The sequence below is a fragment of the Macadamia integrifolia genome, chromosome 9 (assembly GCF_013358625.1).
Source record: "Macadamia integrifolia cultivar HAES 741 chromosome 9, SCU_Mint_v3, whole genome shotgun sequence".
In the NCBI taxonomy this organism is placed as follows: Eukaryota; Viridiplantae; Streptophyta; class Magnoliopsida; order Proteales; family Proteaceae; genus Macadamia; species Macadamia integrifolia.
Window position 1 is genome coordinate 10,390,846 of NC_056565.1, and position 19,615 is coordinate 10,410,460.

The 19,615-nt window shown below is 41.5% G+C and overlaps 1 protein-coding gene across 1 annotated transcript; it reads right to left on the bottom strand.

The window, feature by feature from the left end:
* Window positions 1-7,887: 7,887 nt before the first annotated feature.
* LOC122088716 (WRKY transcription factor WRKY24-like) lies at window positions 7,888-10,631 on the bottom strand. The gene is made up of 5 exons (XM_042658037.1): window positions 10,161-10,631; window positions 9,784-9,972; window positions 9,080-9,693; window positions 8,812-8,973; window positions 7,888-8,601 (listed from the first exon to the last, which is right to left on the bottom strand). Exons 1-5 carry the CDS (start codon window positions 10,503-10,505, stop codon window positions 8,208-8,210), a joined length of 1,704 nt encoding a protein of 567 aa, XP_042513971.1. The 5' UTR covers window positions 10,506-10,631; the 3' UTR covers window positions 7,888-8,207.
* Window positions 10,632-19,615: the final 8,984 nt, after the last annotated feature.

Here is a 19,615-nt window from a genome sequence, read left to right on the forward strand (position 1 = left end):
TTAGGGTTTATTCTCTATTTGCATATGATTAGTTTTTTCTCTTAAAGACTTTCCTCTTTTTATAACTACTAGTCATAGGGTTGTGATCCTTTCTTGCCAGCATACCTATGGCTGTGAGCTCCTCTTATGGTGGTGACTTTAAGCTTTTTAATTTCACTTTGAACTTAAATTTTAGAATCTATTTATTCTAATTTGTTGATTGTTGTTTGTTTCTCAGATTGGGTTAGCAACTTGACCTTCAGAAAAAAAAAAGAAAAAAAAAAAGGATCAAATATTTTATAAATCTGTTTGGAGCTGTTATTGAGTGCAATAGGAGGATGAGTTCATGCAAGATCAATTTTTCTTAACATAGTAGTGATTGTTTTTAATGCTTAATATTCATTCATATTACTTCATTTATTCTTCACATGCTCATATGTTTATACAGATTTTCATAAATTAAATAGTAAGATACATGCAAGAAATTCTCTTTGTTTTTTATTTGCATCTAATTTTGATCTTTTTAGGGACGTTAGAAATAGAACATTGTCCAGGCTCCAAAATAATATTATTTTCTTAATAATTTGAAATTTTTGAATTGATATTTAATCTATTTTTAATAGCTAATGTGGTTGTGTTTTATGGGGAATTCTCAATGTGGGACTCTAGCTGTTTTTCTTTATCCTAATTGTTATTTCTTTTGTTTGTTCAGGCTCTGCATACTTTTTTATACCTCCCTAAGTTGTTGACTTGAAATAATTTGGTTGCACACATTCAAAAATTTAGGAATGGTAAATTGTTTGAATTTATGGATACATCCATAGATACTATTGTAGGTTTTCAATGATTGTCATTATGTTTGTACTATTATGACTTCATTGTATTTATTGATGAAATTTCTCTTAACTTGTTGTGCATCCCCATTCCTTATTCTTTCAATTTCTTCTTCTCTAACACAAAATTGAGGTAATTATCTTTATTGTAATTTGTGTATAATTACATTTACATTCTTGATATCCTTACATAAAGAATTTTGGTTTTCAATTGTTTGTGCTTTAGGCTTCATCAATTGCAATGCCATTTTTTTGATACAATAGCTATTCTCTTTTGTTATAGATTTTTTGAGATAGTTGATTATTGTTGAATCGAGTACAGGAGTTCTTAGTTAAAGCAAAGTGCTTAAAGACCCATAACTAATCTTTGATTTTTCCATAAAGAAAATTACTTATTCCTTTTACTCCTTCCTCTTCTATTTTTTTACTAATCTTTGCATTTGTACAATATTTTTTAATATTAATCATTTTTTCTCCCACGTGCAATCTGCACGTGCTTGTTTTACTATATATATATATATATATATAGGTTGTAAGTTTGGCCTTGTGAAGTGTGAACTGATCCTGTCTTGAGTCTAGATAGGGCTTGAGTTGGGCTTCTCAGCCTACAAGGCCCATCCCAGGCCCAAGGCGGGGCCACGTATTACATTTGAAAGCTTTAAGCCTTGAAGCTTTTGTGATTATTTTTAAGAGTGATTGATGATGATCATCTTTTTTTTTCAAATGGCAAGAAAAAAAATGTTCAGCTTGGTTCAATTACAGTCCAATCTGCTCCTGACAAAATTAGGATTAATCAGGGCCAATCCAGCCTAGCCCAACTTGCTCAAGGTCAATCAAGACCAGATGGGCTAGGCTGAACTTGACAGAATTGGATGTGGATTCTGGACTTAGATATCTTAGTCCAACCTGAAGGTCATATTTGACTTGGGCTAATCTAAGAAAACTCAGGGTTGGGCTTCAACCATATTGATGGTCAAACCATTATTTTGGAATTCCAACTGCATCTCTTCTACACAAATATAGCTTCTAGATGTGCTGACCACCAGCTAATCGTTGACTATCGTCCATTGCAAATCCACTTAAACCCCATCAAGCCCCACGTGACACTGTTCTTAAAGTGGAGATGAGAACAATGACGTGTAAGACCAAAGACCAATTGCCTCTTATCTCTTTGATAAAGACAAAAATGTGTTTACTTAATTTACACGTGGCAAAAGGCATAAGCACGTGGCATAGGATACGATTGCTCTCTCTTGCTAAATGATCAGTCCATCTGGTCCACTCCCACTGATTTGCTCCCTTATAGTATTCTCTTTTCACATGAGTGAGAGTCATTCAATGGGAATCTCTACCCCATTTAACCTTCTATTAACCACGAGTCAGATGGGGGTAGATATTATCAATGGGGTGTTCTCATCCATGTGGAGAGGTTCCCACGTGGGGAGAGGATCTGGACCCAAATTTTAAGATTCAGATTAGCTATCTGTCCACGTCCTCTCGGGCGATTATGGGAGGGGGGTTGACACCTCGGACTCATGGTCAGGCCTTTATGAACAATTGGATCACGTGAGGGGATGTCCCAGGAGAACTGACTCAAACTATGAACTTTCACCCTTTCTTTTCTTTCCTCTGAAGTCCAATTCTTCAAGCCGGCTCCTACTCTCTTGCATTGAGAATGGATTTTGGGTGCATGATCTTAGGAATCAAATTGGATCGGTATTGGCTATCACCGATCTCAATTTTTTTGTTGATACCATTTTGATGGATCGATATGGATAAGAGGTAAAATGATAAAAAGAAAGTGACTTTAAACAAAAAAATCAGGATATTTCTGTTTGATATATCTAGAGTGATCCCGATTAGCATCAGATTGGTATCAGCCTTGATTAATCCCATTCCTAATACCGATTTCTCAAATCATAATTGGGTATAACCATAGTTCAAAGTATTGGTATCGGGGGACTCGTATCGTTTTGGCAAGTGTCCAATCCTAATATTTGGACTATTCAACCAATATTGTTCAATCCTATTCTGTACGGTATCAGTTGAATAGTACAGAGCAGGGGTAAAAAAGTCAAAATAATCATTTTTTAATGTAAAACGGGTATTTCTGCCTAATACAGATGATCCAATACTGATTGATTCCAGTACCATAACAGTTATAACAATGACCAATACCCATTCCAATCCCATGCTCTAAAACCATGGGTATAACAAACCCTTAAGGAATCCAACGAACTAGTGAAGGATCCGGTTCCTCTCCTTGGTGCCCATTGCCTAGGTCGGCCCATGTCTATCTAGATGAAAGTCATATGGCAAGGTGATGATCCAACTGTTTGCAAAAGGCGTGAAAAACAAGGTGCTGACAAAGGCTCGAAAAACGAGGCTCCAAGAATGATTACACCATCACCTCACTACGTGGCGCTCATCCATGTAACTATGGACAAAAGCTGGGCGATGCACCCTAAGTAGAGGAGCCGAATCCACTAGTGAAAGCCAAGCCCTGACCCATCCAGTGGTAATGCAGGTACTTACGTGCAACTTCACAAAGATTTATCATATCATCTATACATATATCCATGGTGTAGTGTGGCGTTTGGGTGCAGTACTGTTGAGACAGAACACAGTGGAGTATTCGCATGGGACTCAAATCGAATCAATCGTATTCTCTAATCTCCACTGATGTCGTCGGCCAAGTAATCTCATTGCCGACGGCACATCATTAATTCAGGAACCCCAACTAGCCAAGAATAGGATGACGATGCTTCATTTTTTATAGGATCAGGAAGTTCTCCAACTCCGTTACGTACATTACATCCAAAAAGATCACCAAAAGAAGACAACTCAAATCTGTCTTCTTTTAGAGTGGAAAATATGATAAAAGAATAGCAGATCTTTACTTCTCTAATGGATATATATGGTTAGATAGATGGGTTTGGCATAAAATGGTGACCGGAACCTATGAAATGGGAAATGAAAGAGCTGGGGGCCACCGACTATGGTGGCAGATATATATGGTTGATCACGAGTGTGAGTGGCTCCAATGTAATGGCTGCGGTGTCGCCACCGACCACCACCGGCCACCACTGACCACACACACGTAGAGAGAGAGAGAGAGAGAGAGAGAGAGAGAGAGAGAGAGAAGTTGCAATGGGGACAAATCTCATTCACACTTCTCTCTAACATAGATAAAGTAATCCTCAGGTCAAAGTGGATAAGAGACAATCACACCTGCAATTTTCTTATTCTCTCTTTAAAAACGTCTCACTTTCTCTCCTTGTTTGGTTGATAAATTTGGATTGGTTTCAGCTGAGGCTGATATATATATATATATATATATATAGCTGTTCCAATTAAGACATTCCAAAGCAATCCCACACATAAGACACCATATCACAACAAATGTTTTGATGTGTTAATTTATATCACATCGATTGGATATGTTCCTCCTACTTTGAAAGCCATGTTTTGTCTCATATAAGGAAAAGATTATTGAGTTGGCTGTTGCAACTTCCAACGGCCTTGCCACAACCCTAAAATAATCAAGTGAGGAGGGTTTCCCTTTATTATTTACCTTTTCTATATATATTTGAAGTTGAAAAAAGAAATTACACCCTGATAACATAGAAATATTTTTTCCAATAATAAAAGTACTCTCAACATTTTAACTTAGGGAAAAGTTTCTTTGAACGAACAAATGGGCATAGCCTACGTCGAGAGACATGAAATATTTTGTTTTATATGCTCATAGGGTATTCTATTGGTTTAGAGAAAACTTACCTTTATTTTATTGGGCAAAGGTTCTCCACATCATCAGTGTGTTGGGAATCTCTCACACCAGACTAATCAGTATGCATGAATTGGTTTCATCCATTATTGGCCCACAAATTTATTGAGAAGAGAAAAAATATCAAGAAGATAAAGAGTATTGTTATTTATGCGAGGGGGCATAGAAAAGAATCTCCAAACTGTGGGTATTGGAATTTTTTACTATATTGTTTCAAAAGAGGGGACCATTGGGAACATGCATGAAAGCATTAATAGGGATGAGATTTTCCATCTTTCATGAGGAGAGCTGTGGGGCAATCATTTTTCCCATTTTCTTTCTAGAAATATTTTCCCAAACAACTAATGTATTGTACGTCTTTTCACCATGTGGACCCACATAAATGAGACCATCCCCGATTCTACCATTGATATGGTGTAGTAAATTCTCCAAACTGATAGTTTAAGAGTGGAAATCGTCTGCAACCACTGCATCTGTGCAGTGAGCATCAGGTGACTAGGAACCTTTTGAGACGCATATCCAGATACTTTAAGCCGTCCAATATTCATCGCACCTCACAACTCAATACAGAAGATGTGGAATCAAGTTTGGATATATATATATATATATATATTTGAAAATAACACTTTATAAAGATCATGCAGCCAAATCTGGTTGGATGGGTTTGCTTCCAGCCATGAAGCAGCTTAATTGGAAATCAGTACCGTGGACATAGGTGATCCATGTATCTTTGTCTTTATATTGGAAACCCCATGTGGAAATTTAAAACAAAATTAAAAAAGTCAACCTTTATCAACAACAGCTAAACAATTCAAAATTATAAAAGAAATATAATTAACGGATCAGTTTGATACCTAATTAATTAGAAAGGCCCTTTGTCCATCGAACAGCTAGACTGATCAAATCACCCTTTCATGATATCAAAACCAAAAAGACAAGATATGCGTTGTTCGCACGCACCATGTATATATACTATACTATCACCCAATCTGGGCATCAAAATAAATAAAAAATTAAATAAACTACAACTATTCATCAAGATCAATGTATCCTCTTCATGCCTCTGAAAACTTTCAATGCTTTATTGTGCCATTTGGTTCAATTCTGTTTGAGCTAAAGATTGACATGTGAACAAGAGTTCTTGAACTCTATTTATCCATAAAATTTTAAGTTCATATGATTTGCCGCATTGTTAGGTGCCTGTTAACCATAATTTTTTTTTCAAACCATGTATCAGAAGTAGGAACTTCACTCCCGTTTGTAATGAAATTGCCCAAAACTCTCATCGTTGGGAACCAAAATATCAATCTTAGAAGATTTCTTAGTCCCATTTTAGTGTGGGGAACAACTTCCAATCACCAAAGCGATGAACTAAGAAGTTGTAACTTTATGTTTTTTGGTCATTGGTTTATTCTCAAAAGTTATTTAATGTAAATGTAAGAAAAAGCTTTCAAAAATTTGAAAGTCATTTATTTAATATAGTTTTCATGTGATAGAATTACAAGTAAGATTACAATCTTGTTGTAACCAACCTTCGTTACTGAAAGATTTCCAAATTTTCCCTTCAAAGTTGGTAGACTTCTTTTATCACCACCTTTTGTTAATTCTAGTTAAAATAAAATTAAAGGCAAGGTTTTAAAACTCGAAAAAATAGGGGACCATTGATTGTGAGTCAAATCGTCTCAAATTTGACAACAACCAAACCATTATTATTTTGAAGAACCCTTCGGTTCCTTTAATTTTTAGGGTTTTAGATTTATCTTTTTTTAGCTACATGATTGAAACACTAGAAGGTCCAAAAAATTGAAAGAACTTTATCTATGTAATGGAGGATATTGCTGATCTGGGCATTGAAGCAGCAAAACACGAGAGACTACAAGTTGGCCTCTTTGGTTGGGATGTGAACAGTGTGAGTTAGTAACCCGTTCTTCTTTTCACACCATAACTTATTATTGTGGATGATGAAGCCACTGTTGACCGACAGCGTACACACGAAGGAAGCTCGAAGCCCTTTTCTTAAAATCTTTGACTCATTCAAAGCTTCAAGCTGAGTGAAATAGAATAGACAGAACGAAGGTATGGCTCTGTTATTTATTAATTTCAACGACCAACTCTTAATCTTAATTAATGAAGAAGTTGCACCAAAACCCCTTGTCTGATGGAGTCTTCTTCTTTTCACGCCAGCAGATGCTGTATTTGATAGTCATCCGAAAAAATGTTTCTATTTTTTTTTTTTTGTTTTACGGGAATAAGATTGGTGCCCATTGCTTTTGTTTTGTTGTTTTGTTGTTTTTGTTTTTTGTTTTTTTGTTTTTTTTGTTTTTTTGTTTTTTTGTTTTTTTTTTCTTTCACGAATTGGGTAAATAAAATGCCAAAAAATGAGAAATGTTAGAATCATGTTTTAATATTTGAGTTTTGTTTCAAAACAGAATTATGACATAGAAATTAAAAATTCTAATTTTAATTTCTGAAACAGAATGGCTACTAATCACAGGCTCACAACCAGAGTCTTATTAATTCGAGCTGCTTAGGCCAATCTTGATTCCAGTTGATCTGGTTCAGACTGATTTTGTACAAAAACTAGGACAATAGATTTTGGACCCATTTTGTCTGATTCCGATTCAATTCGAATCCGAATCAACTTGATGATCCGGATCCAAAGATCTGGATTCTGTGGTTCTTTTTGTTTTTTTGCTAACGATCGATATCCAAACCTTCGGCCTGACTAGTCCCACAGGCCCATACTGACCCCACAACCGTATGGATTAGATCATACCAAGATTGAATGAGAATCATTCAACTTTCAGTAAAAGCAGTGAAGAACACTAAACACCCCGTGTGAGTGGCCTAAGGTGTACCTAGTGGGAGTCGAACTTAGGACGTTCGAGTTTTCGACTCGTACCAAGTTCGTTGCTCACCTATTACGCTACCCCCTTGGATTAAGATCCTGGGATTCTAAGCCCTTCTCTGGATATTAGAATCAAGACCCACCATTTGACTCCACCTAAAGGATAGCTTCAGGAAAAAAAAAATTCCCTTGACTGGATTAGATGTCTTTTATTTTTTTTGGTGTAGGAAATGGGTGGCTTCCTTGTATGAAAAGTTGAAAACTAGGGTTCGAGCATGTTTTGGCCTACTCTGGCCGATTAGGATCTGATCCGGATCAGAATCAGTGGGTATCGATCCAAATCCTGAATCTGAATTATTGAAAAAACCCAGATGTATTTTCCACTCCCTTTGATTAGAAATAAACAATGTATAGGAGAACTTTTTCAAATTTTTGAAAAATGAATCAAAAGAAATTCTTAATCCATTTATGTTTTGAGCTTTGAACCTCTCTATTGTAGCATAAACAAAAAGTAAAATGAGGACAGGTTTTCCTACGTCTAAACTGAGCCTCAAAACAAATGAACAAATGAGACTAACTTCCAGTGTGCTGTCTTTAGATTTACAACATTCAAGTTACTATGAAATATACAGTAAACAAATTTAACTAATCAAACAAATCAGTATCTTATTATCCTGCTACCTTGACTCTTTTGTTCCTTCGGCATAGCAATGAATGGAGAAACATCTCATCCCCAGGTGGTTCTTTGGCACTAGGGAAGTCAATCTCTGTATTCTTGTTGATTCATGTAGGAGATCATGGAGTTCCCAAACCCTGAGAACCCAAAACCACCTGGGCTTTGTAGCATCTCTAGAGTAAAGGCTGTTTGCCCTTCTGATTTTGGTACTTTTAAACTATGAAAAGTGTGAGCAGAATTGTGGCTGAAGCCATTGCTAGTCGGCAAAGGCCTAATAGCCATTACTGCATTATTGTTGCTGTTGTTGTTGTTATCAGGTAATGGCCTATTGACTGAATGGCCGCCGCTACCACGGGCAGCCGGAACATCGTGATTGTGTTTCCCCTCATAAGTTGTGATCACTGCTCTGTAGTCATGGGATGCTCTCTCCACATGCTTCCTCACTGGACATCCCACAAATGTACACTTGTAGTAGCTCCTGCAGTTAAGGAAGAAACCCAGTTAGAGAAAACTGAAAGTCGAAAGCTCTTATGCATTTAGTCAAAACATGTAACCAAAAAGAGACTAAAGCTTGAGCTACTTTTAACTTTTAATCTACAGTACACAACAGTTTAATAACAAAACAGAACCTGAAAGGTGAGTATCTTTTTCAAAGTCAAGTAGAGATGAAAGTAAAGAGATTACTTGCCTTGGGTTAGGATTCCCCTTCACAACTTTCTGCCCATATTTCCTCCATCTATACCCATCATCAAGAATGTCAATATCACTTGTAGTTTGAACTACAACCCTTGGTTCTCTCACTGTTCTACTCCCAGCAGCTGAGATACCCTCAAGGTCACCATAGTTCTTCCTGTAGAACAGAGAATCAGAAAATCAGAAACCATCACAGAAATTTTCCACTACAGAAATGGACAATCAGATAACGAGTTGTTAAACTAATAAAAATGGTTACTTACCATCGTTTGGCATCAGGTTCATCTTCATCAATTTCATCTCCTCCTGATTTACTCTGGTCAAAATCGTCATCCCCCATTGAGACTGAAGAATTATCTGGAGTTGCAACAGAATCTGCTTGTGTCGCACCGTGGGTCATTGATTGATCAGGGATTTCTGACGTTGGAGCTGCAGAAGCTTGAATTGACTGAGAAGAACCTGAATTCCTTCTTGTGGACTGAGGTTTGGGATGGTTGTGGCTTCCTTTATAGACTATCTCAGTAATGTGTCCGTCCAAGGACCTCTCCAATTTCTTCTTGGTTGGACAATTTGGGAAGGTGCACTTGTAATAACTGCGTGGATTTTCACTCCCTTTCACCTGTTTCTGCCCATATTTTCTCCAATTGTACCCATCTTCCGATCTCCTCTGCTCTCTGACGGACATAGTGTTCTGAGGGTAGTGACTGTAATCAGATTGATATCCACCACTCCCTTGGGTATTGGTTTGAATAGAAGAAATCTCAGGAGAGAAGCTCTGGTTTGGGACGAACTCGGATTTCACAGTGGCAATCAAATCGGTTTTCTGGTTGGGTTCCGGCTGATTCCATGCTTCTCGTTGTCCTTTCAAGGTTTCAGCCTGTGATCATCAAAACCCAAATAAATTATCAATCTTTGAGACCAAAATTAAAAGAAACCAAGCAATTGAAAGGGAGGAGAATCAACATACCGTAGAAGATGTTGCTGAAGAAGACTGAAACATCGATCCAGAAGACATGGCAGGTCGTGTTTGGGGTAGGAAAGAGAAATTGAAGTTATTTGTCTCTTCCTGCTTCACACCTTGCTGGAAATTAGCAGAGTTATTCTTCCAATTGAATCCATGGCCAGGCAGAGTTCCAGTTGTTGGGGAAGGTAGAATCTGCAACCATGAGAAACAAATTAATCAGACTGTACACATGGGTATGAAATAATATCGAAAATTAGAGAAATACAATTAGTCAAACACAAAATCCAAAGGAACCCATCAACCCAATATCATTAAAACAATTAGGAACAGAAAAAATTAAGCACAAAATTCAAAATTAGAAGAGAAGTAAAGATACTTACAGTAGAAGAGGAGAGAAGTAAAGGTGAATCCAAGAGCTCGGTGGGACTTAACCCAGGTGGGATTGCAAAGTAAGAAGAAGGAGAAGGAGCTGGAGGAGACAAAGGTAGTGAAGGAGGATGCAAAGACTTGAATTTAGGAACACCAGCACCACCAGTTCGATCAGCGATACGATCAGAAAGTGAGAGTTCCTGGCTCATGTTAATTCGTTCTCGTTTGAGAGTTTCAGAGTCATCATCAGCGGAGAGAAGATCGGAGAAGGAAGTAGTCATGAATTGGTTTGAAAACGTGAAAAATGGATTAGAATTCGTTGAGGTCTCTAAACTACCCGTATACGAAGAAGCCATCAGAGACAAAAAGAGAGAGAGGGAAGTGGGAAATAAATGGAAGAAAGGAGAGAAAGTTGGGTTAGATATGAAGGGAAAGAAGAGAAGGAAGGAAAGAGAAGTAAGAAAAGCCCACGTCTTGGGATCATCTTCTGAGAAGGTGAGAGAAGCAGGAAGGGAGGAGCTTTGACCGTGGAAAAAAAAAAAAAAACTAAGGGGAAATGGAAAACGAATGCTTGGTCAAATGTTGTGGGTTTGACCAATTTGGGAGAGAGAGGCGGCGAGATCTTTCGGTGCATAATAGACTCTTAAGGGTAATATAGTAATTTTGATTAGAAGAAGAGAGATGAAAGACGCAATACACGTGAGAAAGGACTAGGACTTTTGGGGCTGAAAATATGACGGGCTAAGAAGACTTTTTAAGGGTTTGGAGCTGTACAGCCTGTTTCGTGAGAAAGGGGGTCTGTTGTTTTACTTGTTTTCTGGTCATGGTGTGAACCTCATTTGCGTGTCATTGTCACGTGTTTCATAGCCACGTGTAAATGAATCTCCTACATTGGAGATTTTACACATGGAATATATCTTCTAGATTTATAGTTGAGGGTAACTCAAATTAGGTAGAGTCTGGTACATTGTTAGGATCTACTTTGATATCATATGTAATATCTTGATCTCATTAATGTTGATACAATATTGTCTTTTTTAGCTTGTGGACCTCAAGGCTTTATAATGCGTTATGTTATATTAAGGAAGTTAGATGTTATTAACTGGCCTAGGCGATATATGACTAAAATTTGTACATTCTCACTGATCTCTCAAATCCACTGGTACTTATTATATTCTTGATATGGACACTTCATCGATCTCCCTGGTGGATTTAATACACTTTCCATATTTTTGGGTGTCATAAAATTTCCACCCCAATTAATAAGCTATAAATAAGCATCCTTGTGCCCAGACATAGGGGTGCAAAATGATTGCCACACCTCTCCTAATTGATGTTTGAGTGTACCTTCTCATTGGTTGAGGTGCTAATGTAAGAAACACACCATGACGGAAAATAATTTTTTAGAGGAGATATTCTATTTCATAGGTGCTCACCCCACATGGGGAGGTGAAAACATCCTTTGCAGTGAGTGCAGCAATGCGGTGAACATTGGATAGTTGAGATGACCTCAAAGCGTGTGTCTAAATGCTCTTGACCATTCGATACTCACCTCACCACTGCACTCACTGCAGAGAATAACCCCTCCATTGGGAAGCACTTCATGCAGGTAGAGAATCCGGATTCATCACCACATGGGAACCTCATACACCCGAATCAGTCACCCTATGAAACAAGGACACGTGACATCCGAGGGAAGGACATGCGTTGCCCAACCGGTAGAGGTTGTGAGGGTTCAAACTACGTGAGGAGAGGATACCCGAAGAGGGAAGATCCCCCCCGAAGGGGTGTAGGAAGTATCCGAGTAGGACTCGGGTAAGGGCGAAAACACGTTCGAATGGGACTCCCTAAACCCTAAACCATAAATCCTAAACCCTATAAGAGGGAACCCAAAAGGAGAGAATGGGGTAAGTCATCACACACACCATTACTCTTGGAAAAAACTGTTCTGCCGGTCTCTAACTTGGGCGTTGGAGGACTAATCTCGGAGACACCTTTGGACCTCTGCCTTCTGTGTTTGTGCAAGATTAGCGCTCAGCCTTGTACAGATTTTTGGCAATAACAGATTGGCACCGTCCGTGGGAAACGACAGAGTCATGGTGGGGAAGACCTACAATCGTAAGAAAACAAGAGCAGCGCCAAGCTTAAATATGGATGAGGGGGAACCTTCAGGAGGGCTCCCCCTCGAAGGAAATCGATGAATGGAGAAACAACGATCGGGAAGGTTTCGCCAGGGACCAGTGCTCGATCGGATATTTAGTGCGCGGAGATAGTAATCCTCTACCCCTTCCTAGGGCGTAGGAATATGTGACAAGGAAACAGTTCGATGCCCTTCAGGAGAAGTATGACCGAATGGCCGAGATAATGAAGGAGGTTTCTAAAGTCGTCTCTCATAAGACCGACAGAGCATCGCGAGGCTCCTATGTCCAGCCAGAGCGAGCTCAAGACAAGGACCGGAGTAGTTCAGGATCTATAAGATCCAGTCGAAATCCTTGAAACCGAGCAATGAGGGAAGGCCCCGTACCCAAAGAAAGGATGAGGCATGCCATTGGGGCCAAGCATAAGGAACCGCGCCAAGGAGACGGACAGGGACATGGGGACTCGGGGTTGAAGTAGATGATCCTCGACCTGAAAGATGAGATCCAAAAGGTAGCAGAAAACCAGATAGGAACTCGTGAGCCAGACCTCACTAATGACACGATTCTAGCCGATGAGGTCATGAGGGACCCGCTTCTGATCAATTTTCGTCTGCCCAAATATGACACCTACGATGGGTCTGGGGACCCCATCGATCATCTAGAAGGCTTCAAGGTTATGATACAGTTCACCAAGTCTCAGAAAATATCATGTGTCGTGCCTTGCCTTTAACGTTTAGAGGAGCGGCAAGGTTATGGTACAATCACCTGCCGACGAAATCGATTCACAGCTTCAGCGATTTGAGTTACTTCTTCATGAAGGGATTCTCCAGTAGCCAACCCCTTCAGAAGATCACATTGAACCTGACCAACGTCAAACAGCATGAAGGAGAGTCACTGCGAAGCTACATGAAGCACTTCCAGTAGAAGAAGATCACGATCAAAGGTTTGGACCTGAAAGAAGAGTTCAAGGCCCTGTTGGGAGGCGTCAAAGATAAAGAGCTAAAAAGGTCTTTGGCGAAGCATACACCGAAGAATCTATTTGAGTTAAGGGCTCGGTGTGATAAGTATATTCAGATGGAAGAAACTCTTCAAGCTGATGAGGAAGCTGAAGCGAAGATGGGAGGGAAAGGATCTCAAGGGACGATGACAAACCTTTCGAGGGCAAGAGACGAAAGGCCGAACGTGATCGGGCACCCAGTCCATCGAAGAAGTTTGAGAGATACTAAACCAGAGATGGACGGATGTGCTAATGCAGATAAAAGAGACCCCAAATGCCAAAGTCATGAAGTGGCCAAGGAAGATGGGACGACATCCCGAGAGACGCAATATGGATAAGTATTGCCACTTCCACAGAGATCACGGTCATGACACAGAAGATTGTTGGCACCTGAAGGGAGAGATAGAAGGGATGATTCGAAGGGGATATCTAGGTCTATTCGTAAACCGCGAAAAGGAGGATTCCCAAAATGGTAATAACCGTAGGGATAACTGCTAAAGAGACGATAGAGGCCACCGTGAAAGAAGGGGGCCAGCCCGCAGAGGCAATCAGGAACGAAAAAGGGACCGAACACCCGAGAAAGCTAACCATCGCCCCTGTGATGATCATAAAAGCCCAACTAGGGTTATAGCAACTATAAGTGGAGGCCTAACCACTGGACAAATTTCTATCTCAGCCAAAAAAGCAAAAGCCTATGCGAGAAGCGTGTATGTGGCTGAATGGTCAAACAAGAAGGCAAAGATGGGAATAGTTATCTCCTTCTCGGATGACGACCTGGAAGGGGTGCTGACGCCACACGACAATGCCCTGGTAATCACCATGACTGTAGCCGATTGCAGATTAAAAAGGATCTTGGTGGATAATGGCAGCTCAGTTGATATCCTATTCCTTGAAGCTTTCCAAAAGATGGGCCTAGACAAAGGAAAGCTGAAGAAGGTCGAACACCCATTGCAAGGTTCTCGGGTGCCTCGGTCAAAGTAGAAGGGTCGGTTAAGTTGCCGGTAAGGGTCGGCACCGGAGACCTTCAAGTAACAGTTATGATTGACTTCCTAGTAGTAAACATCACTTTAGCGTATAATGTCATACTAGGGAGAGTTGGTTTAAACCTACTAAAGGCAATCGTCTCCACACCACACCTCAAAATGAAGTTCCCAACTAAGAACGGGGTCGATGAATGTCGAGGGGATCAGGAGACATCCCGAAAATGCTACGCCACCACCTTATGAGGAAAGGGAAAAGAGGGTGAGGTGCTCCCGATAGAAGATCTACGTGATGATACAATTTATTAGAGGGGAGAACCGACTGAGGAACTGATACAAGTCGAAGCCGAAAAAGGGGATAATACTCGCCAATTTCAAGTCGGGGCTACAATGCCAAGGCAGCAATGAGAAAAACTCATCTCATTCCTTCGAGGCAATTCTGATGTCTTCGCCTGGTCGGCCTCGGACATGCCTGGGATAGACCAAGAGGTAATAGAGCATCATCTGAGTATCGACCCTACCAAAAAGTTGGTGCACCAGAAGAAGAGGACCTTCTCCCCTGAGAGGCAGCAGAAGATAGATGAAGAGATAGAGAAGTTGCTAAAAGCAAGGTTCATTCGCAAAATCCAATACCCCGAATGGATATCCAACGTGATTATGGTCCCAAAGGCAAACGGGAAGTGGAGGATCTGTATCGACTTCACAGATTTAAATAAGGCTTGCCTGAAGGACAACTACCCCTACCGAAGATAGACCTTCTCATTGACGCCACTTCGGGACATAAGGTGTTGATCTTCATGGACGTGTACTCGGGGTACAATCAGATCAAGATGTGTGAGGCCGATGTCCCGAAGACATCCTTCGTGACCGAGGGAGGACTCTACTGCTACGAAGTAACGTCCTTCGGACTAAAAAACGCGGGGGCCACTTATCAAAGATTAGTGAACAAGATCTTCAAGGGGATGATTGGAAGGACAATGGAGGTGTACATGGATGACATACTAGTGAAGATCCTGAAGGCAGGACACCATATCTGAGACCAAGAAAAGGCATTCCAAGGGCCCGTTTGATAACGTTTCTGCCGTTTCTGTTTCAAGAAATGGCAGAAACATAAATTTTCGTTTCTAGAAACAGAAATGGAATTGAAGGTGTTTGATAGGTCATGTTTTTAGAAGTCAATGGTAACCGGTGAAAGAATTGCCACAAGTCGTTTCCAGAAACGGTGAAACAAGTTCATCGCCTGGGTCGTTTCTTGAACCATAAATAAGTAAAAATTTCTATTTCTATTTCTAAAAATAAGTGAAACGAAACAGTTTTATCAAACGCTTTTTGCTCAGTTTCTGCTATTTCTGAAAACAGAAACGGCAGAAACGCGTTTCTTGAAACGTTATCAAACGGGCCCCAAGTATTAAGGCAATACGACATGAAGCTAAATCCAATAAAGTGTGCATTTAGAGTAAGATCGGAAAAGTTCTTCAGCTTCATCATTTTGGAGAGGGGAATCAAAGCTAACCCGATGAAAATACAGGCCATTCGAGATATGAGGTCACCGCAGAATGTGAAGCAAGTCCAGGAGCTCATAGGCAGAGTCGCCGCTTTAGGACGGTTCATGTCTCGATCAGCTGATAAGTGCCTTCCTTTCTTCAAAACCTTGAAGGGGTCAAAAAAGTTCGAGTGGATGGAGGAATGCGAAAAGTCGTTCAAACTATTGAAAAAGTACTTAGCGACGCCCCCACTATTGACGAAGCCAAACGCGGGGGACACCTTGCAATTATACCTAACTGTATCGATAGTGGTAGAAAGTGCAATACTGATAAAGGAAGAAGGAAGACAACAACGGCCAATATATTACGTTAGCCGAACCCTTTCGGACGCAGAAACAAAATACAGAAAGATGGAGAAAGTGACATATGCCCTGGTGATAGCGGCAAGAAAGCTGAGGCCCTATTTTCAGTCACACACGATGTGTGTGCTCACAGACCAACCCTTAAAGAAGATACTATAAAGGCTGGATATGTCCGGCCGCTTAGTAAACTAGGCTGTAGAATTGGGAGAATTCGACATCTGATACAAATCGAGAACCACAATAAAAGCACAAGCCCTAGCAGACTTCATAGCCGAGACAACGCTCCCAGATGAACCACAGGAGTCTGTCAAGGCTCAGGCGGAAAGGACTTGGACATTATATATGGATGGTGCATCGAACAGCACAGAAAGCAGCGCAATGATCATACTTGTTAGCCTTGAAGGATTCAAGATCGAGTATGCAATATGGTTCGACTTCGATGCCTCCAACAATGAAGTTGAGTACGAAGCACTAATAGTCAGAATAAATCTGGCATGGGCTTTAATGGTACAGGAGTTAGTGATGCACAGTGACTCGCAGCTTGTGGTGCGATAGGTGAATGGGGACTATGAAGCCAAGGAACTAAGGATGGCTGAGTACTTGAAGATGGTGCGAGAGAAGGTAACGGCCTTCAAGGAATTTGAGGTAAGGTTGGTCCCATGGGCAGAGAATGCTAGCGCAGATGTGCTGTCACAATTGGCCACCTTTCACTTCACGGACCTTGGATGATCGATGTATTTCAAGTATTACTCCAACCAAGCACCGAGAAACCCCGGGAGGTGTTACTTGTTGACGAGAACAACCCTAGCTGGATGGATGCCATAATCGAATACCTAAAGGAATGAGTACTCCCCAAGAACAAAGACGAGGCAAGGAAGGTACGAATGGGGTCAACACGCTTCCTATTGAAGAACGAGACACTGTACAAAATAGGGTTCACCACACCGTACCTCAAGTGCCTGAACCTTACTGATGGTGAGTACGCACTCCAAAAAGTACATAAAGGGATATGTGGCCAACACCTGGGAGCCCAGGCCTTGGCCCATAAAGTGTTGAGGCAGGGCCTGTTCTGGCCGACTATGAGGAAGGATGTGGAGTTGTTCGTCAGGAAGTGCATTAATTGTCAAATGTTCACCCCGTCCCTCGGCAGCCCTCTACCAAGCTTTCCTCCCTATCAAGCCTGTTGCCATTTGCCATGTGGGGAATGGACATCCTGGGCCCGTTCCCCTTAGCCACAAGGCAAAGAAAGTTTATTGTGGTGGCGGTAGACTACTTCACGAAGTGGGTAGAAGCCGAAGTATTGGCTACGATATCCGAAAAGAATGTAAGGGACTTCTTCGAGAGGGCAGTAGTCTATCGATTCAGAATCCCCTGGGTGGTAGTAACGGACAATGGAACTCAGTTCGCCAACTCAACTTTTAGCTTGTTTTGTGATGCCCTCGGCATTCACCACAGAAAAACGTCCTCCGATTACCCATCGACCAACGGACTGACAAAGGTAACCAATCGTACCTTGCTCTAAGGAATAAAGAAGAGACTAGATGATGCCAAAGGGTTATGGGTAGAAGAGTTACACAACATTCTCTGGGATTACCGCATAATTGAGAGATCAGCCACCGGAGAAACACCCTTCGTTTTAAACTATAGCACCGAAGCTATACTCCCAGTGGAGGTAGGAGCCATGACCCATCGGATTCAGTATTACGATGAAGAAGAAAAAGACAAAGGACTCCGAGCTAATTTAGACCTCTTGACTGAAGTCAGAGATGCCTTACAAGAAAGGATCGCCACCTACCAATAAAAGGTTGCGAAGCATTACAACTCTAAGGTCCAAAGGAACGAGTTCATAACAGGTGACCTCATTCTCAGAAGGGCAAAGATATCAGACCCGAGGCACCAAGAAAAGCTAGCTCCAAATTGGGAAGGCCCTTACAGAGTCTCAAGGATAATACGACCAGGGTCCTATCACCTGGAGACTACGGAGGAGAAAAGGTACCCAATCATGGAACTCGAAGAACTTGAGGAAATTCTACCAGTAGTGAAGTAGCAAGCACATTTACATTTACATTTTGTAATATTTTGAATACCTAAGCACTTCCAAGTTGTAACTCTCCATCCCAAGCTCTCCGGAGGATTTTATTTACGAAAATATGTAAGCTGACATACGATAATTGATTTTGAAATATTCCTCAATTGGGTGGCTCAGGCTAAGGCCGAGGAGACCTGACCAAAGGTCCTCACCTCGGTGGTAACAATAGAGGGAACACCCCTTGGCTGGATTTTCAGCCCAGGGCTGGACAGGTCAATAGCACCCCTCGATCTCCACACATAAGGAGATCCCCCTCAGTTGGAGCTAAGGGAAAACACAACACTTGGTGGAATCTTGCTTGCCCAAGACCTCCCTTCAAGACCCCGACCCTCAGACTGGCCGATGCCCTCGGATTGGCCTATGTAATAGGACCAAGCCTCGTATACTAAGACAGGTCCAGGCATAATAAACCTGGGAGAATGCTGACACAAGGCCTTTCAGCCTTCGTGCACAAACCTACGGGCTAAAGATCCCTTAACAGACTAAGAAGAAAAATGGAAAAAGACAAAGCGAAGGGCAAAGGTATCCGAAGAAGCTGAAACATTCATTCATTATAAAAGCTCGAAGGCTGAGATTACAAGAGAAAGCCCGAAGGCTGAGATTACAAAAGAAAGCCCGAAGGCTGAGGTTACAAAAAAAAGAGCCCAAAAGTCCGAAGGAACATGCAAGAGGCAGCCTCAAAGGGCGTCCATCGGGTTCACAACCTCATCCTCGGCATGTTGGAGGATCTCCCGATCGGAGCCATCATGGTCAGGAGTTAGAGGCACCTCGCATTGCAGTTGAACCTCATCTTCCTCGCAACAGCCCTCACCGTCAATGTCGGCCACCTCGATAGCAGTCGGGGCTACCTCAACACCCCTCCTCTTAAAAAATAAGCCTGTTGTCCTCAAAGGAGACCTCCGGGTAATGCTCGAGGACCCAATCTCAGACCTCGGTAGCACCCATCGTGAACCCGGGGACGATAGCATGCCTGACCTCCTCTCGAAAGTCCTCAGAGGCCCTATACTTGTCGACCCCTCGGACCTCGACCTCCTGAACCCTCACCGTTATCTACGCCTTCAGCTTCGTAAGCTTTCAATCGCATTCCTAGCGAGTATGAAGAAGGTTTGCTTCCAGGTGCTCCACCTTCTCGAGGAGGACCGAATGCTCATTCTCGAGCGTAGACTTCTCACGTTCGGAAGCCTCGAGGTCTCTAGCCAAGGCCTCGGCCAGGATCTCCAGTTGACCCACTTGGTTCTGGGCCTACATAAGACACCGATGGTCGAAAAGTCGCAATGACAATGACTAAGAATTCAAAGGCCGAAGCTTACCCCCGCTATGAAGATGCAGGCGCTGGTTATCATGGCTACCATCCCATGGCATTGTGCTTTGGTAGCATCTCGGGGGAGGATGCCCTTCTGTACTAGCTCACAAGCT